General features: G+C 40.9%; 1 protein-coding gene across 1 annotated transcript in view; it reads left to right on the top strand.

Annotated features, from left to right (window-relative positions):
• Positions 1-20,657: 20,657 nt before the first annotated feature.
• CRB1 (crumbs cell polarity complex component 1) overlaps positions 20,658-26,066 on the top strand; it is a 173,655-nt gene continuing 168,246 nt past the window's right edge. The window contains exon 1 of the mRNA XM_075936696.1: positions 20,658-20,924. Coding sequence (XP_075792811.1) covers positions 20,855-20,924 — 70 coding nt within the window. The 5' untranslated portion in view covers positions 20,658-20,854. The remainder of the gene's footprint in view (positions 20,925-26,066) is intronic.

Genomic DNA, 26,066 nt, shown 5'->3' with positions numbered 1-26,066 from the left:
CCCAGTGGCAGACAAGGAACTCCAGCCCCATCTGCTCAGCTTCTGCCCTGGCAGCAGCGGGGCTGGCGGGAGCTAGAGAGTTCCGGCCCAGGGAGCAATCAGGCAGCAACAGGATGGGCAGGCACCCTATAGGAGAAGTGGGGGCAGGCGGGCAGCTTGGAGCTCCCGGGGGCCTTAAATGAGATTCACACTCCAATCAGTGTGGATGTGCTATTTCAACATAATTCTGTGTTGTTTTGATGGGTATTTATAGTGTGGATGTGCTATTTTGAAATGGTTATTTCCAGAGTTGTTATTTCAAAATAGCTTATTTCAATAAGCATATAGTGTAGACATACCCTTAGGGTACATCTACACTGCATCTCTAGTTCGGACTAAGGATGCAGATGGAGACGACCGAAGTAGTTAATGAAGGGGGGATTTAAATATCCCGCGCTTCATTAACATGATCTCGCCTGCACGCTAGTTTGAATCACAGCTGATTTGAACCAGGAAGTGCACGCCGGGACGTGTTAGTTCGTTCTCATTTTTTGAGGAGTAACGTTAGTTTGGACTAAGGGCTTTAGTCCGAACTAACGCGTCCTGGTGCGCACTTCCTGGTTCGAATCAGCTGTGATTCGAACTAGCGCGCCGGCGAGATCATGTTAATGAAGCACAGGATATTTAAATCCCTGCTTCATTAACTAGTCTGAACTAGGGATGCAGTGTAGATGTACCCTTAGAGACTAACCAAAATATATAGAATCATGAGTTTTCGTGGGCAAAACCACTTCATCAGATAATTTGGAATGGAAATGACAGACCCCAAGAGGGGTCGCTATGTTAGTCTGTAACTAAAAAAAACTTTTAAAACAATGAATGGGAATCTATCTATCTATCTACCAGCAGAAGAAGTACCTGTCAATTGTAGATACTGCGTTAATGCAGCTGGGTAAGTGGGCACCCGCATGGCTTCACAATGTCAACATTTTTATGGCTGACCTTGAACATCATTTCCTCAGCTCTTAGACTCTTAGTACCATTTCTCTACTTATGCTACATTGATGACATCTTCATCATATGGACCCTGTGACAGGTCTGCCAAGACCTGCACTATATCCACCAGGGGAGGAAGCGGCGGGAAGCGGGAAGGCAAACAGCAAACCCCCTGCCGCTTTGCGACGAGACGGGAAAAGCCCTGCGCTGCCACTCCCGGTGGGTCGGCGGGGTGAGCCCAGCCTCCATCCGGTGAGCCGGGGCGGAGGGAAGGGGCGTGGCAGCCTGGGGAAAACACTGTCTTTTTCCGAGACGCCGGCCCATATCAGGATGCCGGTGCCCATCAGAATGTTGGCGACGGGCGTCACCCAGATGACGTAGGAGCTGGCGGGAGACTAGAAAAGGACTCCCGGCCGGCAGCGGGGGGAGGTCCATTTGGGGAGAGCCTCTCCCAGAAAGGTGGCTGGAGAAGACGAAATGGAGCGTTTTCGAGAAGAGAAAAGCAGCTGACAGACATCGATCGACCCACGGTGGAGGGCCAGATGAGTCCGGTAGGAACCGGGGTTAGAGACCCCGAAGCATCGGACAAGGGGCGGGGAAGGAAGCAGACCAGGGCAGGGCTATTTTGGCATCCATGGGCTGATGAGTTTTGGGGGGACGCCCCATCAGCCAGGTAGGGAGTCGTAAACCCCTACCCTTAGGGCCCTGGGCTGGGACCCGGTGGTGAGGGAGGGCCCGGGTCTCCCTACCCCCAACACCGCTCCCCCGCCCCCCACATAGGGGTAGGCCAGGTTGACCAGTAAATGTTGATAGTAGTCTCCTTGCTCTTCAAGTAATCTTTGTGCTGTTGGAGGGACAAAGGAACAGAGACTTACGGATTTTTGGGAACATAAGTTGGGCAGAATGCTACGCCCTGCCTGAACTCAGGGCAGGAGGGACTTGGTGCTGGACAGACCAACTACAGACCCAGAGGAAAGAAGCCCTTGAAGAATTCCACAGGGATTTCAACTATTTCCACCTCAATATCAACCTCAGCCTGGATGAGTCCACACTATGGTACAATTAAATAATGGCCTGTAGGGGAGCCTGAACAACCCATCTTGACCAGAATAATAATGTGTGTACTGTCCGGCCCTGCCTTGACCGGACTAATGAACTAATGATGGCTGCCTTGCCCAAAGTTCGGTTTCTAACAAAGCAAACCCAGACCTGACTCAAGTCTAGCGCACGTAGGCCAGGCCAAGGTGGGGGGAGGGGGAAGGGGGAAGCTTTGAGAGTCAGGAGTACTTTAAACAATAGTGCGTAGGGAATATTGGGTTAGTGAATCCATGCCAAGAACATTGGGAGTAACCTGGTACTGGTACATAACGTTTCTAATATGTGAAAATCACTGATGCAGCCATAGAACTATCAATCAAGTATAGTATAGTTTGAATAGCAGGATGTATCCCAAATATGGGCATATATATACAATATGTAATCAATTGGTAGATTTTACTAGAAATGACCAATTTGAGTATAAATATAGGTGTAGAAAAGGTAATCAGTGAGAGGGATTGGATAAGGTGTCCCTACTACTTTATTCACTGCAGCTAGAAGCTGTGTCTGTTCCTACTGACCCATGCATTGTGGATGCCTCTGCATGTGGGAAAACAATGAGGCCACGACCTCCCATCTGACAAATGTAAGGGCTTAGCAGTGGAACTGTGTGTGATTTATAGAGATGAATATGGCTGTGTCTAAACCACATCCTTTCTTCGATAAAGGGATGTAGATTAGGCACTTCAATATTGCAAATGAAGCCGGGATTTAAATATCCCACACTTCATTTGCATAATGGCAGCTGCCACATTTTTTCAAAACAGGGATTTTTCGGAAAAAAAAAAAAAACCCAGCAGTTTTGATGGAGCATTTTCGACAGAAATGCCCCGTTTAGAAAGATACTCTACTCCTCATTTTTAGGAGTACAGGATCTTTTGAAACGGGGCATTTCTGTTGAAAATGCCCCATCTAAACTGCCACTTTTTTTCGAAAAAACACCGTTTAAAAAAAAAAGCGGCTGCTGCCATTATGTAAATGAAGCATGGGATATTTAAATCCCGGCTTCATTTGCAATATCAACGTGCCTAATCTACATCCCTTTATCGAAAAAGGGATGTAGTTTAGACACAGCCTACATATATAGCCATATACTTAAAATTAAGTCTCTTGTGTATTGCCCTAAGGTGTAGGTATTATATTCTTGTCTGTGCTAACTATCCTGTGTATTGGAATAGGTCTGTGTAACCTTGCATTCCTTTACTATTCTGTGCATAATAAAGTTAACAAGAGTTTATCGGAGGTGTTTTTACTGGCTCCTCTCGTATCTAAAAGCTGAACCACACAACATGGCCACATTATCACCACCCTACACTGGAAACCTTGTAACTGCTATTCTTATCTACATGCCTCTAGCATGTAATAATTGTTCTTCCTAACTTCTTTCTGTTCTCGTTATCCATAAAATAATGCTTTACATTTTTAACCATAGATGGAAATATATGTTGTGCTGAAACATTGTTTTTCCAAAAGCATTGCACCTTGAACTTATATCTCTTTCACATTTTGCAAACAGATTGTTTCACAATAAAACTCATGGGCTGTGTCTACACTACACCCCTTTTCCGGAAAAGGAATGCAGATGAGACAAGTCGGAATTGCAAATGCAGCGGGGATTTACATTTTCCCCGCTGCATTTGCATGAACATGGCTGCCGCTTTTTTCCGGCTCGGGGCTTTGCCGGAAAAAAGCGCCAGTCTAGACAGGGATCTTTCGGAAAATAAAGCCTTTTCCGAAAGGTCCCTTATTCCTGATTTTAAGAAGACACAGCCATGGTGTTCCAGAGTTCAGATTTAGAACTAAATTGTCCCAACATTCTAAATAGTATTTCTGGTATTTGAGTTTGACTCTGTCACTTGGTTGTAATATTTATATTTATTATAGCATTTTCAGTAATGTATACAACATAGGATTTGTTGTATGAAGTCAGACCAATTGCCAATGAAGTTCAGTATCTTGGTCAAGACTGGATACTTCTCACTTCTTCTCATGTATACTGTGCAATGTTCAACAGCTAAGAAAATCTTTGAAACCGCAGTGGCTTATGTTATGCCCTCAAACATTCAGAAAAAACTTTGAAATATCTCATATGTAGTATATTTTCTTTTTTACCCACTTATCATGGGCATATCATTTTACACATCAGATTATGAAAAAAAATTTACATTAGTCTGAGTATATGCACAAAAGTGACTAAAATTCTTTGACCAAAAAATTGAATAAAAGGATTATAGCCATTAACACTAAAATTTACTTGCATGCCAAATTCTGTGAAAAATCAATCCTCATGTATTTTATTTTCATTCTCCACCAAAATGTGAGAATAATAAGATTTTTACTAACTTTAGTAAAACTTTTTCAGGTCAGGAGCTGCTGACCCACAGAAAAATCAGTCGGGGGCTGCACAAAAGTGAGAAGCAAAAAACCCACTTTACTGACATGGACCCAGAGCCCCTGAGAAGCAGAAAGACATGCCTCACATTCCCCTCACATGCCAGAGCCTAGAAGGGTCTGTAAATCCCTCTGGGCATGGGGTGGGAATGAGGATGAAGTGTCTGGGTAGGTAGGAATAGGGATGGAGGAGCTGGGCAGCAGTGGAGGTGCAAGATAAGGTGTGGGGTGGAGGGTTTGGGTGATGGGTGGGGATTACTTGCTGCTCCCAGGCACTGCCCTTTGCTGCTCCTATTGGCTGTGTTCCCTCTAAGCTGCATGGCAGCACAACTTCACAGCTGGCCCCACCCAGCCAGAGGCTCAGATCACCATGCCAGGAGCTGACTGATTGAGTGAGGATGATTAATCACCTGTGAAGCTTTGCTGCTGTGCAGCTTAGAGGGAACACTGGCTATTATTATGGCCAATGGAGTGGCAAGGGAAAAGCCTCCAGGTAGCACTTTGCTGCACTGCCTTTTTCCCAGCTGAGGGGAGGAGAAGGAGACTTGGCAGTGCATGGAGCCACTTCCTCCCCTGCCTGGCAGTACCCCTGGGTCAGAATTTTCAGTGTGGACCACTTCTTAAGGGAACAGATCAACAGCTCATTAACATGGGAAAATTAGTGTAGAGCAGGGCTACTCAACTGTGGAAGCCCCGGGGTCTACAATGATATTCACAGCACATACTGAAGGCCGCAACTTAAGTGTGGTTGCATATATATGCAAATATATATTCAAATATATGCAAATAGCTTCTTTTACACTGATGGGCATGAATACGAAGGTTAAGGCAAGACTACACAACCCGTAGGCCCCATTTAAGTCAGTTCTGCTGATATTAATAAAATGGAATATTTACCTGATTTCCACCCATATGACAGAACTTTTAATGAGCAATGACAGTCCAGGAATTTAACTACTAAAATGCATATCAACAGAAGACCATTATATTGGCTATTTTTTTGTTTTGGCTGCCACCCGCGGGCTCCGTGTTGAGCCCTGCGTAAACCCAAACTGCACTGCAGGCTGCAAACAAATAGGCCATGGGCCGCATGCGGCCATGGGCTGCGTGTTGAGTAGTCCTGGTGTAGAGGAAGCTAGAGTGATTTTTTTCCCACTAACTTACTTTTGTATGTAAGTCCCCAAATCCCTTTCACAGCCTCATTTACTGTATCATGCTTTACCTGCTTTGAGCACAGCACTACATGCAATTATACATATACAGTTAACATTTAAAATCAAAATGGTCTTTGTAGCCAAAGACGCCTGCCTTCTTGGCTCTGACTTCTCTTCCCCATCTTTTTATGATTGTAGCGCTATGTAGTCAGGGTGAGCCCAAGGGTTTTTGGCACCATTGGCGAACTATGACTTTGCCCTCCTCCCACATTCATTATAGAGAAAAATGAGATGTCTACAATGAAATTTTACCTTTATTTATTTGGCATTCAAAATGAACAATGTAAACATAAAAATAAATATTTTGTATACTTTTCATTAATCCTAACACAATTATTCTTCATAGGGTAAACCACCCAGTCACTAACACTTTGAACCATTTTGAATTGTACACAGTGTTTCTGGTCAGTGGTATAAACAGCTGGATTTCAAGCTGCAACTGTCTTTATTCCAAAGGAACTAATTTTGGGGAAACTATACAAATCTTTATTTCTTGATACTGAATGAAGTCTATTTTTGAGTTCCAACCCTTTTTGCAGGGCTTTACTATTACTTTAACTGTAACAGTCTACACAAATACATAATCTTAATCTTACAAGTACTTGTGAGTCTCCTTTTACAGTCTTGTTAAAACTTCTACCCAATTTTTCAAATCCAAACCAATACAAATTCTTACTGGACACTATCTTGGGGATTAGGGCCCATAACATGGCAGAACAGCTTTACAGGATGCTGACCGATCTTCACTAAGGGTACGTCTAAACTACATGCCTCTGTCGGCAGAGGCATGTAGATTTGTTTGTTCAGCAAAGGCAAATGAAGCCGCGATTTAAATGATCGCGGCTTCATTTACATTTACATAGCTGCCGTGCTGAGCCGACAAACAGCTGATCAGCTATTTGTCAGCTTGCGTGCTAGTCTGGACGTTCCCCCTGTCGACATCAAAGCCCTTTGTTGGCAGCCCCGGTAAACCTCATTCCACGAGGAATAACGGGGCTGCCGACAAAGGGCTTTGATGTCGACAGGGGGAACGTCCAGACTAGCGCGCGAGCCGACAAACAGCTAATCAGCTGTTTGTCAGCTCAGCGCGGCAGCCATGTAAATGTAAATGAAGCCGTGATCATTTAAATCGCGGCTTCATTTGCCTTTGCTCATCTGTCTAATCTACATGCCTCTGCCGACAGAGGCATGTAGTCTAGACACAGCCTAAGTGGCGAGCAATACTAACTGGTCAACACTAAGCTACTGAGAATGACTGAACTGCTAGACCCCGCCCCCAGGTAGTACTCTTTTGAGGCTATGCTGTGACACATTTTGACTGTATTTACATACACAGCCCTGCTCCACAATGTGAGAAAAAAATAGCTCAACTTCTGACATGGCAATGATCCACTGTTTTACAAGTACAATATGTGATACTTTCATTTATAAGAGATAACACATTAATATATATTTTTAAATAGAGAAAATAAATTCACTTTGTCCAATTTGGCGCCCTCAGGCGACCACCTCATTTGCCTACATGGTCAGGCTGGTCCTGTCTGTAGTAGAGGCTGTTGGATGTGCTGCTCCTTGCCATTGTTTAGTGAGTCCATGCTGCATATGTAAAAACTCTTTCAAATACACTTGGAAATTTTGCTTAGATAACAAAAAAAGATCCTTCAAATCTGACAAATTTACTAATTCGCTTCCTAATATAATTATACTCTTCTGTGGCTTTTGATTCAGTGGGTGATTTATCTAGCCCTGAAAAGAAAATATTGGGGGTCTGTTCACAGACCTTTATTATCGTGGTTTAAATAGAACCTTCAACACTGAAATTAAAAGGCACAGAGATAAAAGTAAAATTTGCCATGCATTTAACATTGGAGTATGTTAAAGTTTTGTAAAATATCACTTCTCTCTTTGTCAGACCCTTCTGTACCCTTGACAATCACTGGAAGACTATCAGGACGCACAAAACCTTCATGATTAGACAATTCATTAGCAGGGAGGTACAGAATACTAATCACAAGGTTTTCATCTGCAGTGACAAGGGCTGACCTAGCATTCATCTCTGACAGTGGAATTGCTTCCCTGATTGTATCAACCACACAACAGGCAGTAAAAACATGTTCTTTGTGCAAGCATTCATCAAAGGGAAGGATAAATGAATCACCGCTACTGAGTTCTGTAGCTCTCAAGGGAGTCCTGCAGTACCTTAGTAGAATCAGTTTGTTTTGTCTGTAAAGTGTAAAATATCCAAGGAGTACTTTACATGTGAAAAGAAAAACAGCCTAAACTGTGTCTAAAACTGCAGTGTTCGTAACTGTCTGCTCCTTAACTGGGTTAAATTGACCATGAGCAAATGCTTGGACCAATAATATAAGTACAATATCTGAAATATCTGAGACTGATTCTGAGCCATTGTGTACCACATCCTAGCTCTGAGATCAGAATCTGGTATCTACTAAATTACAGACTGTGTCTAGACTGGCCAGTTTTTCCGGAAAATCAGCTGCTTTTCCAGAAAAACTTGCCAGCTGTCTACACTGACCGCTTGAATTTCCGCAAAAGCACTGACTTCTTACTGTAAGAAATCAGTGCTTTTTGCGGAAATACTATGCTGCTTCCGTTCGGGCAAAAGTCACTTTTGCGCAAAACTTTTGTGCAAAAGGGCCAGTGTAGACAGCTAAGATTTGTTTTGCACAAAAGCACATCTAGATTGGCCACGGATGCTTTTCCGCAAAAGTGCTTTTGCGGAAAAGCGTCTGTGCCAATCTAGACTCTCTTTTCCGAAAATGCTTTTAACGGAAAACTTTTCTGTGAAAAGCATTTCTGGAAAATCATGCCAGTCTAGACGTAGCCCAGTAGTAATTTAGTAATTTCTTTAAAAAATTTCCATAGCTAGTATGCACTGCCTTAAGATGCCTATCCCTTCAAGTGCCAACAATTCAACACTTCATTTTCAGACATGGAAGAAATCTTTCTTTATAGAAAAATAATAGCAAGTTACATATAAATTTGAGAGTACAGGCCTACAATGTTTATAAGGGTGCATCTACACAGCAGGGCTTAACTCAAAATAAGCTACACAAACTGAACTACGTCAATTGCGTAGCTTATTTTGAAATAGCTTATTTCAAAACTGAGAGCACTTATTTCGAAATAGAGTACTCTTTCTCTGATTTCCCTTACTCCTCGTAAAATGAGGATTACAGGAGTTAGAGTAAGAAGTTATCCAGCTTGACAGTATTTAGACATTATTTTGAAATAACTGCCTGCTGTGTGCACATGGGCCAAGTTACTTTGAAATAATATTGCTGTGTAGACATACCCTATATTTACCAGCAATTTAGTATGTCTTCCAAATCTTGTGTATTAAACACTTAGTTAAAAATAATACAATTTCTACTGACATACTAGGATGTAATAGGGTTTATGCTACACATATAATATCATTGGATGAAAAAATATGGACATTGTTGGATATACAGTGCACAGTTATAACACTAACAGACCCCAGTTGTTGGTGGGCACGATCAAACTGAGGATCCCAAAGCTTAGTGCAAGAACCCTATACAACCCTGATTTGAAAATACCTCCAAGAAACTCTGTCGAAGTTCCATAAGACTGTGCGGGATATTATGATGCTGTCTGACCAGATGCCAGCTCATGCTGATGCTCATAGGCTTCCCTGAACACTTTGGTTTGTGCTTTGGTTTGTAAAAGTCTGCTGTGAGGTTGCAATAGACAGTGCAACATAGAGAAGCCACACCATGGAAAACTTTTTAGAAAGTTGAGGAAACCGGTTCCAGGGCTTTCAATCCTGGAGTAATTATTCATTTTATGCAGGTAGCAATGCTGAGGTGCACCTTGAACAGCTAGAAACGTTCTTACACCTCCCAACAGCCTAGCCATAACATGGCAATGTCATCAGTAATGAGGATCACTGCACACTTGCTATTTGTTCTGTTATTTTCCTGAGAGTGTTGAGTTACAGTCCTAGCACACGATGCTCATGGACTGCAGAGTCTCACTGCCCCGCATTTCAAACTACAGGGGCAAGAAGAGCAGTGTGCACCAAAGTACTGATCTGTAACTCCTCTTTATGGCCATGGCAGATGCAAATGGAAAGTTTGCTATTTGGCATTCGTGTAATTCTGTTTCAAGAGGAATACTCTGGGAACCTTTGCATTTGTGCCCAGTATGTACATGGGAGAATTGCACAGTGGCGCTTGGATGTATATCACCATTCACACTCTTGTAGTCCAAATTGCAGGGCAGTGTAGATAGAGTCTCAAAGGATGTCTCTCTGACAAGGAAAATTTGCAGCAGCCAGTGCTGGAGAAATTAAGAGACCAATTTGCTGCTATGAACAAAGAAGCAGTGTGGGGAAGGCAGCTGTCTCATCACAATTTAATCTAGAGCACATTTCCCTAGTTTGTTTATAAGAATGTCATGGTGGACTATGTCAAAAGCCTTACTAAACTCAAGATAGATTACAGCTATTGGTTCCCCCATCCACTAGGCCAATAACCTTTCCAAGAAGGAAATTTGTTTGGTTTTACATGGATTCTAGGGTTACTAGATAGCAAGTGTGAAAAATCCAGCACAGGAGTGGGAGGCAATAGGCATCTATATAAGAAAAAGTCCTAACTATTGGGACTATTCATATAAAATCAGGACATCTTGTCACCCAATTTCTTAGTGACAAATCCATACTGGCTGTTCCTTTTTACCCTGTTATTCTCTAGCTGTTTACAGACTGATTGTTTAATAACTTGTTCCAGTATCTTTCCAGATATCAAAAGGCTATAATCCCTCGGATCTTCTTTGGCTCCCTGTCTGAAGGTAGGAACTATGTTTGCTGTCCTCCAGTTCTCTGGGATGTCACCTGTCCTTCATTAGTTCGCAAAGATAATTTGAGATACTGGTTCTGCAGTTGCTTCCTTTAATTCCTCGAGTATCCTAGAATGAATTTCTTCAGGTTCTGATAACTTTGATACAGATAGTTCATCTAAATATTTTTACCTGTTCCTTCTCTATTATGTCTTTTTCAGCCGTTTCCCCTTGTTGTTAACATTGACTGTGTTGAGCATTTGGTCACCATTAACTTTTTTTTAGTGAGACTGCCATGCACAAGGAGACCCATCTCCTCCTAGTACACCTAAGAACATAAGAACGGCTGTATTGGGTCAGACCAAAGGTCCATCTAGCCCAGTATCCTGTCTGCTGACAGTGGCCAGCGCCAGTTGCCCCAGAGAGAGTGGACCGAAGACAATGATCAAGCGATTTGTCTCCTGCCATCCTTCTCCAGCTCTGACAGAGGCCAGGGACACCATTTCTATCTCCTGGCTAATAGCCTTTTATGGACCTAACCTCCATGAAATTATCTAGCTTCTCTTTAAACTCTCTTATAGTCCTAACCTTCACAGCCTCCGCTGGCAAGGAGTTCCACAGGTTGACTACACACTGTGTGAAGAAGAACTTTCTTTTATTAGTTTTAAAGCTGCGACTCATTAACTTCATTTGGTGTCCTCTAGTTCTTCTATTATGGGAACTAATAAATAACTTTTCTTTACTCGCCCTCTCCACACCACTCATGATTTTATATACCTCTATCATATCCTCTTGTCTAAACTGAAAAGTCCCAGTCATTTTAACCTCTCTTCATATGGGACCCATTCCAAACCCCTAATCATTTTAGTTACCCTTTTCTGAACCCTTTCCAAGGCCAAAATATCTTTTCTGAGGAGAGGAGACCACATCTGTACACAGTATTCAAGATGTGGGCGTACCATAGTTTTATACAGGGGCAGTAAGATATTCTGGGTCTTATTTTCTATCCCTTTCTTAATAATTCCTAGCATCCTATTTGCCTTTTTTGACCGCCGCTGCACACTGTGTGGAAGTTTTCAGAGAACTATTCATGATAACTCCAAGATCTCTTTCCTGATTTGTCATAGCCAAATTAGCCCCCATCATACTGTACGTATAGTTGGGATTATTTTTCCTGATGTGCATTACTTTACACTTATCTACATTAAATTTCATTTGCCATTTTGTTGTCCAGTCACTCAGTTTGGTGAGATCTTTTTAGAGTCCCTCCCAGTCTGCTTCTGTCTTGACTATCCTAAACAGTCTGGTATCATCCGCAAACTTTACCACCTCACTGCTTACCCCTTTCTCCAGATCATTTATGAATATGTTGAACAGGATTGGCCCCAGGACTGACCCTTGGGGGACACCACTAGGTACTCCTCTCCATTCTGAAAATTTATTATTTATTCCTACCCTTTGTTTCCTGTCTTTTAACCAGTTCTCAATCCATGAAATGACCTTTCCTCTTATCCCATGGCAATGTAATTTACACAAGAGCCTTTGGTGAGGGACCTTGTCAAAGGTTTTCTGAAAATCTAAGTATACTATATCTACTGGATCCCCCTTGTCTGCATGTTTGTTAACCCCTTCAAAGAACTCTAATAGATTAGTAAGACATGATTTCCCTTTACAGAAACCATGTTGACTTTTTTCCAACAAATTATGTTCTTCTACATGCCTCACAATTTTATTCTTTACTATTGTTTCTACTAATTTGCCCGATACTTAAGTTAGACTTACCGGTCTGTAATTGCCAGGATCGCCTCTAGAGCCCTTTTTAAATATTGGTGTCATGTCCAGTCATTAGGTTCGGAAGCCGATTTAAAGGATAGGTTACAAACCACAGATAATAGTTCAGCAGTTTCCCATTTGAGTTCTTTTAGAACCCTTGGATGAATGCCACCCGGTCCCGGAGTTTTGTTAACATTAAGTTTTTCTATTTGTTTCCAAACCTCCTCTAATGACATTTCAATCCGGGACAGTTCCTCAGATTCATCACCCACAAAGGACGGTGCAGATTTGGGAATCTCCCTAACGTCCTCAGCCGTGAAGACTGAAGCAAAGCAATCATTTAGTTTCTCTGCAATGGCTTTATAGTCCTTGATTGCTACTTTTATATCTCGATCGTCTAGGGGATCCACAGGTTTTTTAGCAGGCTTCCTGCTTCTAATGTACTTAAAAAACATTTTGTTAATTCTTTTTGAGTTTTTGGCCAGCAGTTTCTCAAAATCTTTTTTTGCTTTTCTTATTACATTTTTACACTTGATTTCACAGAGTTTATGTTCTTTTCTATTTATCTCACTAGGATTGGACTTCCACTTATTAAAAGATACCTTTTTGTCCCTCACGGCTTCTTTTACATGGTGGTTAAGCCACGGTGACTCTTTTTTAGATCTCTTGCTATGTTTTTTAATTTGGGGTATACATTTAAGTTGGGCCTCTATTATGGTGTCTTAAAAAGTTTCCATGCAGCTTGCAGGGATTTGGCTCTAGTCACTGTGCCTTTTAATTTCTGTTTAACTAACCTCCTCATTTTTTTGTAATTCCCCTTTTTTAAATTAAATGCCAGAGTGCTGGACTGCTGAGGTGTTCTTCTCACCACAGGAATTTTAAATGTTTTTATATTATGGTCACTATTCCCAAGCGGTCCTGTAATGGTTATCTCCTGGACCTGATCCTGCGCTCCACTCAGGACTAAATCAAGTGGATTTACACCTATTAGAGGTACCAGTAATTTATCTGCTTACTCCAGAAATGCAAGAAGAGGCCTGCCAGCACTCCCACCACTTCTGCATATTGCAAAGGAGGTATGTCAGAGTAGAGTGGGCCTTTTGTCCCACAATCTACCCTCGGCAGTTCAGCAATCTGTAGTTAACCTGACATTTTAGGCTAGCAGTTCAGAAATCCCTCCTTTCTTGGCAAGAATAGCATCTACCTGCAGAAACAGTTCTGAACCCAGAATCTCTCAGAAATATTATTTAATGCACCAGTAGGCTTGGCAGATTTTGCAAAATGACTGCAAATTTTCAAATCTAACCCTTTCACTTCATAGTCCATTGATCAGCTGCAAATTGGCACAGTCATGAAGCTTGTGTTCTGTCCTTTCTACAGGAACAGGGTGTTCTGCTTCACTTCTCAGTGCTGGCTAAAGAAGGAAGAACTTGACACAGAGCAAAATCAAGAGCTCAAGAGAAAAGAAAAATAGTCAGAAATTATTTTAAAACACTACAAAAAAAGGTCTCTCAAAAGAAAAACATATTTTTATGAAACAGTATGAAAAATAAAACTTCTTTACAAGATATTTCTGCACAAAATTGTCAAGGTGAAAGTAATGTCAGACTGCTGTTTTATTGACAGCTGTCTTTATTATGTAGAATAGATCACATATGATTGCTCCTGATACTAGGTTCCTGGCTAAAAGTATGAACAGACCATGGACAAATTTGTCACAGAGTCAAATAGCTTTCTGTTGTCTCAGTGGAATACTATTCACTATCCATATGATTGCCACGCCAGCCTTATTGAAGCTGATTTACTTATTCCTATCAGTTACCCAAATAGTGACATCAGTGTGAGATAATTCAGTATCTGAGCTGTTTCCCAAGTATATTGTCCCTGGGGCTGGTGGCCAATGTGATTCTGGTGGGACCCATGGCTCTTTCAGGACTCCATCTACAGGGGCTCAGGCCAAGGTCAGGATTAGAGGGTACCAGAGAACGCAGTCCAAGTTCAGTAGAGAGGGTCAAGGACAGAAGCTCCTGTCCATACCAGTGTCACACTGTAGGGTGAAGTCAGAGAGAAGGTTGATGAGCCATACTTGGTGTGATCCAAGTGAGTCAGTCAAAGTAGCATTAGTGGAACAGAGGTAGAGCAGTTGTCAGGAGCAAAGCAGGTGCAGAAGCAAGTTTATAGTTGGGTCCACTTGCTACAGCAGATCAGGCATCCATCTAAAGTAGCACAGACAGCCTGCATGCATTTTCCTTAGGTCCTAAATAGTGTGGCTTAGCCAATCAGGAAGTGCCGTAGGCTGTGACAGTGGTGTGTGAAGCTGTATTCCCCACTTTGTCAAAACTGTTTCATTATTGCCAGGTCTACACCCCCACCCAGGAGCTAGCAGATGTGTGTTTTAGACCTGTAGAGCATCACAGGTTCTGGCAGACACCATGAATTGAGGTTCCAAGGCGGTGTATATTTCAGTGCCCAAAAATGTAATGACAGTGTCAACACTATTTCCCAAGTTCATGGAAATTTCATCCACACTGGCAGTGGAACTAAATAAAATATCAGTTTACAGCCCTTCTCTGAGTTGGTCACATGTAGTTTAGAGTCAGCTGCCATGATACAGCCCAGCCATCGTTACAAATCCTGCTTGTGTTACTCACATGAGGTTCGGTTCAATTTACCTGATTTATTTTCTTGAGATTTTTTGGAAAACTTTCATGACTAAAGCAAACAGAATTTGACCCATAGTCTTTGCCTTCAGTTACTTAAGTGACAGCACTTAAAGGAGAAAATATTTCCACTAGTTAATCTAACTGAGAGTCTGAACGGCACTGCTCTGGCCAAGTTATTTACCCCCTGGATTGACTTGCTCCCTATACAACTCCTTTGATTTCAGTAGGATTATGTGAGATGCAGAAAGAGGTTGCTTATCTCTAATTGGCTCAGTTTACCCATCTGTAAAATGAATATAATAATCATTACTTGCCTCAACCATGTTAAGAGACCAAATTCATTGCTTGGAAAAGAATCTGTTGTGCTTAATAAAAGATGCTAGATTGGTAGTATTACAGAAATTATAATGTATATTTTGTATGGGTTTCAAATATATTTTTACAATCCACCTGTTTTAGATTACCTCTATTTGTTACTCCCGTGAGTAAAGTTTTCCTAAATCTTATTTATTATAGAGGGTCTTCCCTCTATACTCTACCTTTTTTTAAAATTTCTGTTAGCAGTTTGAAGATGTGTGCAGACTGTAAAGTATTTTGTGATGCCTCAACTATGAAAAGCATTATAAAAAGCCAATTAATGCTTTATTATATTATATTTGGGTGACTTGGGATGTCTGTGTCACAGACGAGGAACATCTGTTATTTTTATTACAGAGCTTGCAGTACTGATAGCATTACATTATCTTTTTATTTAAGTTAGCACCCAAATAACTTAATTATTTTGTTTCACTACCTAGACAATTATTTAGCACATTTATCTCTGGAAAGAGAAATAAAGTATTACACTGACTTCCACAACCAAATGAGTCATCTAAAGGCATTGATGCATAGCAAAAGAAAAACATTTATTTCAGAAATTATATTTATGTGGGGTTGAAGCCTGCCCTCTTTACTCAGATAAAGCTTTGATTGGCCCAAATTCTTACCCTTGTTGCTCCATTGGTCTTTATTGCAAGATGCAACCCTGCCAGTGATACAAATGAGACAAACTTTAGCTATCATCTAACAAAGTGTTTCTCAACCTTTTTTTTAATAAAGTACCCCTTAAAAAAAAAGGATAAGTACCCTCAGTACCTAAAGTTTTCAGACACACACTTGTTTTTTCTAACATTGCAACACATTTGTTTAAACAACTTAATTGTAGCCGCACGGGCAATGAAATTTTTCGGTGTAAAAAGTACAAAAAAAATAAAATGATGTAAAATTTAAAACAAAAATTCAGTTTTCTCCAAATTTCAGTTGTGTTGATGTACCCCTCAGACTTCTCTTGAGTACCCCTAAGGCTACTCATACCACTAGTTGAGAAACACTGATCTAACACAATGCTGTCAATGAGTAGTGCTCAGTGCAGGCAAGGAGTAGCCAAAAGCCCCAAGGAAAGGCAACAAATTACAATGTAAACCAGTGTGTCAGCCTTAGGTGCGCAAATCTTGGGACTGGAGGGAAACAGTACCAGGTTGTGCAGGAGGCCAAATGATGTATTTTCTTTATCTCTGCCACTCAGAAGCATTTGTGGGGAAGCAGCCTCCTTAAAAAAAATCAGCTGTTAGCTACTAATTCATGCCAGTTACTAGTTGATTTAATTGCTAATGGGCAGGAGGGACCCATTTTATAAAAAGGCAAATATGTATATCATAGTTAGGCAAATATGTATATCATAGAATCATAGAATACTAGGACTGGAAGGGACCTCGAGAGGTCATCGAGTCCAGTCCCCTGCCCTCATGGCAGGACCAAGTACTGACTAGACCATCCCTGATAGACATTTATCTAACCTACTCTTAAATAAATAAATCTTCTAGTGTTATTTTAAACTAAATGGTAGAGAAATAGAAAATTATCAATTTTAATAGGTATAGTATCACACACCCAAGAAGATATGCTAAATGGTAGAGAGGTAGATGTGGAATAATTAATGTTAAAGGCATTTCGAAGTTGAAAAATTGCACTTTATATCAGAGAGGAAAAAAAAGATTTGGGTACTGAAGTTTGTTGACCAGACTGGGTGAAAAGAAATATTCTAGAAGAAATCACGTTGATTGGTAGAGTCTGAAACACATACTGTATCATAATCCCCTCAAGTGGAGTAATCAGTACTACAAGAGATAGCACTTAGGCGAAAGACAGTAGATTGCAATGTGAAGATATGGGATTCTGTGAGTCAAAAGCAGTGAAAATGGTATAGTGACTGCAAAAACCTCATCAAGGCTAAATTATATATATATATATTTGAATTGAACTGATAGGTCAGGTTGTGCAGCATGTAAAATCATATTAATAATGGAATTCCTTCTTGTCTGTCCCTTCAACTTCTTCAGTGACTCAGGAGCATCTTGATCTGGAATTAATTTGGTGAGAAGCACATTTAAAATCCGGGACAGTAATGGTTAGCAAAGAGAAATAAATGTTTTATATAGACCTTTTTAAAATGTGGAGGGGGAATTTCAAGAATGGACAGACAGATGTTGTGCTGAAGAAGAGTGGTCTTTTATGGCTGCCCTGAAGATGATACACATCTTATGAACTAGCATAAGCATTAGGATATGTCCATACACTAGCTTATATTTTGTAATCATGCTCTAGTTGGAAGAGCTTAGAATTGTTTTGATAAATGAGAAAACATAGATATTTATAGGCTAGTTGTTTAATCTTAAATAGGTGGCATGTCTTTTTTCCTGTGGATTTGTATAGAAGCACAGAGTTTATACAATTTTAGCATGAAAAACGTAAGATATTTAGGTTTTTATTCTCAGTTATAAGAGTCAGTTATTTGAAGGAAGGGTAATGTTGATCTAGATTTAATAGTTATTGTGACTGTTTTGCTGCAGTGTAGAGCTAAGGACTTTTTTCAATATGATGTCTATAGATTTTTTTGAGTCCTTGCCATATAAACAATTCTAACCGTACACATCTGAAAACCACGAAGAACAAAGTTTACTCCACTCTTACAGGGTATGTCTACACAGCAGCGTTATTTCAGAGTAACTGATGTTATTCTGAAATAACATAGTGTGTGTCTACCCTACAAGCCTTTATTTGAAAATAATGTTGAGCTGAAGGACTTACTCTGATCATGGTAACCCACATTTCATGAGGAGTAAGGGAAGTCAATGGAAGAGGGGTCTTCCTTCCTCCTCTTGCTGTGTAGACAGTGCCGAAAGCTGAATTAAGCTACTTTGACTTAAGCTACGCAACTGAAGCAGCTGAAGTTGAGTAGCTTTATTCAACTTTTTAGCTCTGCTGTATAGATATACCCACAGTGAATACATGAAATTCAGGCCAATACTTCCTCCACATAAAAATTTGGGGAGTGTCTGGCTCATCAAAACAAGCATTATATGTGGGATTGTAACCTTAACTATGGAATTGCACCCCTAACCCTAACCCTAACCCTAACCCTTTTTTTAAGTTTCTAAGTTATATTAATCATTCATCATAACTCTGGCACAAAAATATTGATCAAATTCTTATTTGCAGTGACAACCTCACACATATTTTAGGGGATAATGAAAACTGCAATGGGAAAAGTCAAGCTTCCTAATAAAATAAATAATAATTAATAATTTAAACCTAAATTCTGTTAGTTACTCAGCACTGGATGTAATGGCATAATTTAATGTTGCATAAGATATTCCCAAAAGGCAGAACATTGTTTTCGTGTTCAAGTACTTATGCTCATGTATTTCCCAGAATAGTTTTAGAAATAAACTAAATAGCTGCAATGAGACAAAGCAGAGAAGCAAAATAAAAATCAAAGGAAAGATTTAAAGACAGGTAAAGCTGATGGACCATTAACATGCACTTTAACATGGAATTATAGCTGTCTGCAAAATGTTATTATTTCCCACTAGGAATATACTTGGCTATAAGGTTTTAATTTGATTATATCTAGATGGAAGAGTCAATCTTGAACCCCATCATAAGCCTGAAGGTCTTCTTCAGAATCAGTTATGGAAATGCCATGCTGGTGGAAAGGCACAGATAAAGTTACAGGCCTGAATAAACTGAGTAGGTAGATTTTCTGATTCAGATAGGCCTGGTCTACACTAACAGGGAAAGTCGACTTAAGGTATGCAACTCCAATGACATTAATTACATAGCCAGAGTCGAAGTATCTTAAATAGCATTTTGGAGCCATCCACACAGCGGGAGGTCAACGGGAGCATGTGCTTCTATTGACTTCCTTTTCTCCTTGTGAGAAGCAGGATTACCTTCGCCAAGGTGAGACCCTCTCAGTTCAAATTTGTCGCTTTCACTAGATGCGCTAATTCGAACCCCGGAAGATCGACTGTGGCAGTGTTGATCTTCTCCATAGTGTAGGCAAGCCCATAGTGAACAAGCAGCAGGGAAGAAAGGGTTGCAGGCCTGTTTAGAAGTGGACTACCTCAAGTCCCATTAAAAGGAGGATCTGGGAAGAGGGATTCTCAAGTGGCAGATGAGCCTGAGGTGAAGAGAAGAAAAAGCCTAGAAAGCTGGGGAAAAGTTTTTTTAAAATTGATTGGTTTCAGCATGTAGACAATATTGATGTTCCAGTCAGTGAACAATGAGGGTATAACTACACAGCAAGACTTCTTACTCTGACTCCTGTAACTCTCATTTCACAGGGAGTAAGGGAAGTTGAAGGAAGAGTGTTCTTTTGACTTCCTGCTGCGTAAACAGCACCAAAAGCCAAATTTTGACTTCAGCGACGTTATTGACGTTGCTGAAGTTGCGTATTTTAATTCAAATTTTGCCCTGCTGTGTAGACATACCCAGAGAGTATTCTACCCACCTTCAATTACTGAGAGCTAACTAACTCCATCAAATTAACGTCCTGGTTCAGCAAAGTACTTAAGAACATGAACAATCCCATCGTTATTCAGCAAAGCATGTAAGCTTCTGCTTAACTTTAAACTTGTAAGTTCCATCGAATTCATACTTAAAGTTAAGCATGTGCTTTAGTGCTTTGCTTAATAAATGTTAAACTTCCTTTGAGTCAAAGGTAAATACCAGGCAAACCCAAATTAATCATCATTTTTTGATGTACTATAACATAGCAACAGTCAAACAGATTTTTAAGTGTACACAAACATTTTTTCCCCACACTTAGGAACATGCATTCTATGCAGTGAGCTTTATCCCAGAGCAAACTTTTATGTCTGAGTTTACAAACGCCCAGAAAACCAGGATTAGTAATGGAAATGATGGCAAATACCCATTCGGAGCTTGGAACTATAAATATGATTTAATGAAGACCACAGCACTTGGACAAAATTGCCTTTTAATGCACCTGCATCGCCATATCTAGTACAGAAAGGATCCTATGAATAACTAATCAAAGATGAAGGGAATAGCTCTGACTTTTGTAATTAAAATGAAATTGCTCCATTGTTCTGATCCATTTTGCAAGGGGGCTTAACAGAATAGGAATGCAAAATGTACTAAGTATTATTATTAGCAACAATTCTTTAATGGGATATAATGAAGCCTTAAATAAGGGATAAAATGTGTTGTTTCTGAAAGTCTGAAAGATGACCCTGGAATTCAGTGTGAAATTTCAGCTAGGCATTTAGTGGTTTGGTTCTATAATAGAAAGTCAGGGGAAAGACTCCATTCCAGCAGCAGAGAAATCTGCACCAGGTTTGAAAAATCACCCAAACATGCTCAACTAAAATCTTAACAAGCACAACTGCCTTTTGAATCAAAGTCTGTAGGTTTGCAATGAACATGCTGATGAAAGTCACAGGCAGAAATGGTATGTAGTGGACTCTCTGCCTTGGCTATCATCCTGGTCATGGAGGTGAAGAGAAAGCAATAAAGATCAGCATCAGCCCCTTCCTAACCAGGCAACTTAGAGGAGGATGTCCTATCAAGATTAACATGGCTCATTCAAGAATTAACTCTCTACTCATCTTCTACCTCAGTTTTTTGCTGCTCATCCATTTAAAAAGTAAGTGCTTCTCTTATCATTTTAACACGTCCCCAGGTTAGGTGGCAAGATAAACACCTCTGGCAGAAAGGAAGAAGCCTCTAAGCTATTGGTTAAAGATGCCAAAATGATTTGGTCCAGGGAGCTCTACGTTTTATAAATTCATAGCACAGATGGCTTTGAGATCTGAGTGTTTACGCTGTCTTACATTAGACGAGAAACAAAGCATTTTCAAAAGTGTTTTGTTTTGAATAAAGTTTTGTACTAGGGAACCAATAAGAAATATTCATTTAAAATACACTTCCATTTTAAACTGTGCACTTTTGCAACCTGACAATAGTCAATGTAAAGCTGAATTTTTAAAATGATGTGTTAATTTGGAGATTTTGCTTTTGTTTCTTAATCCAATATATTACTTTTTATACTGACTACTCATCTAGATTATGTTTTGCTATTGTGTCCATCATGGTACTGCCTAAGCACTACCATACAATCATTTATAAAAAACAACTCCAGGAAAATTGATTAAACAAAGCTGATATGTTTTGGGGTTTAAATGCTTTGATTTTAACCTAGTTGATATTTAGTCTGATCACTTTTTATTAAAGAAATCTTTTAAACAAACTTCCATATAAGCAGAAGTATGCACAATGGATTTCCTTGGTAATGTTGTCAGCTGGGTAGCATTAAATAGAATCCAAGGAGACTAAACGGCCTCAGCTGGTGAAGCTGATGTATGTTTATGAAAGACAGTGGTTATTGAACATGTTTAAAATGAAGACAGCAAGACTGTGCGTGTAAAGAGGCTGTGTGATTGTGACCGAGTCTGAATTGCAATAAGACAAAGCTTTGAGCAGCTGCCATTAAAGAAGATTTGGCATTAGAGTACAGTGTTTTGTAATCTGGGTCACCTTCTGTTGATGCATCAGTCAGATTGGTACTTGTACAATTTACAGCTCAATGTAAATCAGATCCAGAAAAATCAATAGAAATAGTTACATAAACCAACACTGCTTTAAAACAAAAACAAAAACAAATAAGCAAACAAAAAAACTTTAGAGCCAGGACAACTAATGTGAATATATATTATACATTTAAATATAGTTTCTGATTAGTTTTCTGACTGGAAGACGTATTGTGTTAAATAGTCATTGCTTGTACCAATGTTCTTTTCCAAATATCTCAAAACAGGACAATTGTTGGGGGGGGACGGGGGACTCTTAAAACTTCTATTTTCAAGATGCAAGTTTTTTTATGGTCACTGTACTATTGCATAAACAAACAGTCTTTAAATCTCTGTAAATATCTCTAGGAGAGAATCCTCTATTGGAGTTAAAGAAATTAAAATGATGTTAATAAAGAAATTTCATTTATACACAATGTGGGCAAATTACAGTATAAAAGATCTTCTGTTGAAGGGAAAAACATAGCATGCTTATAAGATATAGGCTATGTCTACATTACAAAGAAAAGTCAAGATTTTCTGCTTTTCTTTCGAAAGAGGCTTTTCTGAAATTTGTCATGTCTACACAGTGCCAAATTTTGGGAAAAAACCCTCTTTTGACACGAGGTTTACAGGGAGGGCGAAAGAGCGCGTCCGCTTTTCTGAATTTTTTTCGGAAAAGTGGACTCATTCTTTGGACGCGGCATAGCATTTCCAGGGCGCAGCCTAAGAATGTTATAGTGAAAGTATCATACACACAGAGATTCACTGATAGCTGCCAAGGCCCTTGAATGTAAGCGACAAGAAGAACCCCAAGGCAGTACAGAAGCAACAAAATAAAACAATTTTGCAGGGCTCAGTCCTGGGTTTGGCTAAGCCTGACTTGAGGCAGTGCTGTAGGAGAAGCAGAAGTAGTTGCTTGTTACCTTTAAACTCCCTCCTGCAGTACTGGGGTCCAAATGAGCCCTGCAACAAACTGAAACAGCCTTCTTCCTGTGTCTAGATATGTCTATATGCATGGGGAACTAATAGGCGCTTGCATTATACCACCTGTAGTGACCAAATCCTCAGCTGGCTAAGTCTGGTTTGTGACTGATTTGCTCTGGACAGAAAACTCACACAGAACAACCACAGGACAGACTGGGCCAACATAGATTTTGAAGTACTGCACTTTCTGCAATCTGAACTTTTCAGCTAGTGATACTTTTAGTGTAAATAAAATTGATTACAGTTATTTTCTAAGATAAGTATTAAAGGAGATCATGGCATAGAGGTATGCAGCAGAACTGAGGCAGTATAAAACATATAGTTATAAAAGTTGATTTTTTTCAAATAATTTGATCTCATTGGACACATCTTTCCCAGAAGGGTTCATCTGTCAACACAGGCACTAGGGCCCAGATCCACAAAGGTACTTAGGTGCCTAAGTCCACTATTATCACTGGCACAACTGAGGTGCGAGCACCCCAGCCAAATACATACAGCAGTAAATAAACATTGATAACATTGGAAGCTTTGGTTCTTGTCTTGCTTATACTGAGTCCCCTAGAATACTTGATGTTTTTCTTTCCCTAAAATCGATTACACTTCCTGAGCTGGTGTCAGAAGAGCAGTTCTTCCTACCTTCCGCCAGCAAGAAGCAATGTTCCTCATGGAAGTGGTGAGGTAGTGGTGAGGCAGGAATGCGTGTGAGTAGAAGAGGTGCAAGGCTGCTTGTGAGGACTGTTTAACATGCAGTTTTCTTTAAGGCCAGGTCTACCCTACAGCGGAAGTCGAATTAAGATATGTCACTCCGGCTATGTTAATTATGACGTATATTAAATTGTGTTTCTGTGCCATCCACAGAGTGGAAGGCCGATAGGAGCAAACACTCCTGTCAGATTCCCTTACTCCTCAGAAAAGGAGGAAAACTGGAAACCAACTGGAGCTGCCCTCAGTATTTGATGTATGGATCTATACTAGACCCACTAAATTGAACACCAGCATCGATCTTCACATAATGATGATGTAGCCTATGAGTGTCAGAGGGACAAAAGATTATCTTTCCCAAATTTCATCTCACATGCATACCAGGAAATGACTGGTCTGGAGTTCCATAATTTGCATTCAGCTGTAAGTGTTCAGATCTGGGGGGGTTGGAGGTACATTGCCTATATACAGTGAGCACAGCAGAAGCATCTAATGCACAGCTCTACAGATTCATTGATGTGGGATATGAAAATTATGTCTAACTGTAGAGTATTTTCTAGACAAGAAACTGTCCTCATGAAATGCCACAAATGGTAGACGCCATTGAGCGCAGTATTTTTAATGTATGTGTGACGGGGTGGGCCCCCCCCATCCCCTGGAAGCGGGCCCACCCCGCACTGACCCGGCAATCGCGTTGTCCCTGGTAGGGAGGGCCGGGTAGCCTAGGACGGTGTGTGGGCCGTGCAGCGCCGCCCTGCACACACCGGCCCGCGCGGAAGCCTGTGTTGCTAGGCAATGCGTCCCGGCGGCCGCAGGCAAGATGGCGGCTGGAAGTGACGAGAGAGGAGGTGGGGGGGCGAGAGGGGGTGACGTCAGATGCCGAGTAGGATGGGGGGGGAGGCATAAAGTTCCGCAGGGGAATAGGAGAAGGGGAGGGGGGAGGGAGCTAGGGAGTTGGGGGAGAGCTTAAGGCAGGTAGGAACAGCAGGGTGGAAGGAGCCCAGGGCAGGGCACGGATGCCGGCGCACCGGCGGTTAAGGGTTTGACCCCTCCGGTGGGACAGGTCAGAGTGACTCTGTCCTTAGGGCCCTGGGCTGGGGTCTGGGAGTGAGGGTGGGCCCAGACCCCCCACCCTGCAAACCCGCAGTACTTTTGGCTGGCAGCAGGGATAGAGCCGGGAGCGCACCTCAGGGGTGCTCGGAGACTAATAAAGGACAAGGGGGACCCGAGGACCCCCACAGTATGTTACAAATAATAATATGCATAAACTTACTAGATCAAATTGATGAAGAGCAGAGGAAAATGCCATCTTTCCTTATTTAAATTCTAAAGGCAGTAGCACATCTGCCATCGTGGGTACTGAACTTAAACTTTTCGAGTGAAACACTGGTCCTACCTACTCTATCATTGTGAAGTTCCCTTTGAATGGAAAGACTCAGGCCAGCACTCTGCTTCTTTTCAAACAATTCAATATTTATCTTGTCTGCCACAAGTACAGTAATTTGCACCTCAGATGCAGACACACTACTGTTTGACACGCTGTACAGCAGAATCAATTTTAGCTTTTCGCTTTGGCTATCATTTGCTCATAACTACCATAAAATATATTAACTAAGGGAAAGAGCTGGTGTAGGTAAGAAAAGTTGAGCTCTTCTATTCAGTTGCAACCTTTTGTTTTAGAACTGGACAAGACTAAGTGTCTGTGACTTCTGCATTGAAGAACTGCAGTGATGCACTCGGTGGCTCATTTCAGCAAGGCTTTCTATTCAGGAGTGCATATAAAAGGGGATTAACTTTAGGGAGTGGTTTATGTCAATAGGGTTTAAGGATAGGCCTCACATAAGCACATGGGTAAGTGCTATTCTGAATATGGCAATACTTAAAGTTCTTGCTTAAATGTTTTGCTGGTCGATATGGATATGGTTAAACTGCAATAAAAATTGGAGACACTGAGTGTCTCAGAGCCCAGAGCCTGAGTCAGTAAACTCAGGATCATGCAACGTGGACTGTGGGGCTCAAAATTTCAGTGTAGACGTTTGGGCTCAGGCTAGAGACTGGGTTGTGAGACACACCCCTTTGCACAGTCTCAGAGCCTGGGCTCCTGCCCAAGACCAAGCATCTACATTGCAATATTTAGGTCCACAATCTGAACTCTGTGGGTTTACACTGCAACACTATTTTGGAATACTGGAGTATCCCGAAATAGCTATTCCACATTCTACACAGCAAACCCATTATTTTGGGCTCGCTATTCCGATGCCCCAGTAAACCTCATTCTACAAGGAGTAAGGAACATTTTGGAATAGCACTTTATTTCAAAATTTGGTACGGTGTAATGAATAATGAAATAAGCTATTTCAAAATAACATCAAAATAAGATATGCAATTTGCGTAGCTGAAATTGCATATTTTATTTCGAGTTATGGTGTTGTGTAGATGCACCCTGTGAGTCCAAGTCAGCTGACTAGTGCCAGCTGTGGCCAAGCTGTGGGTCCTTTGCTGTAGTGTAGACCTACCGATATCAGGCCACA

The sequence above is a fragment of the Pelodiscus sinensis genome, chromosome 9, assembly GCF_049634645.1.
Source record: "Pelodiscus sinensis isolate JC-2024 chromosome 9, ASM4963464v1, whole genome shotgun sequence".
NCBI classification, from domain to species: Eukaryota; Metazoa; Chordata; order Testudines; family Trionychidae; genus Pelodiscus; species Pelodiscus sinensis.
Note: the sequence above shows the minus strand (reverse complement) of the source record. Positions and strands in the feature narration are given on the sequence as shown.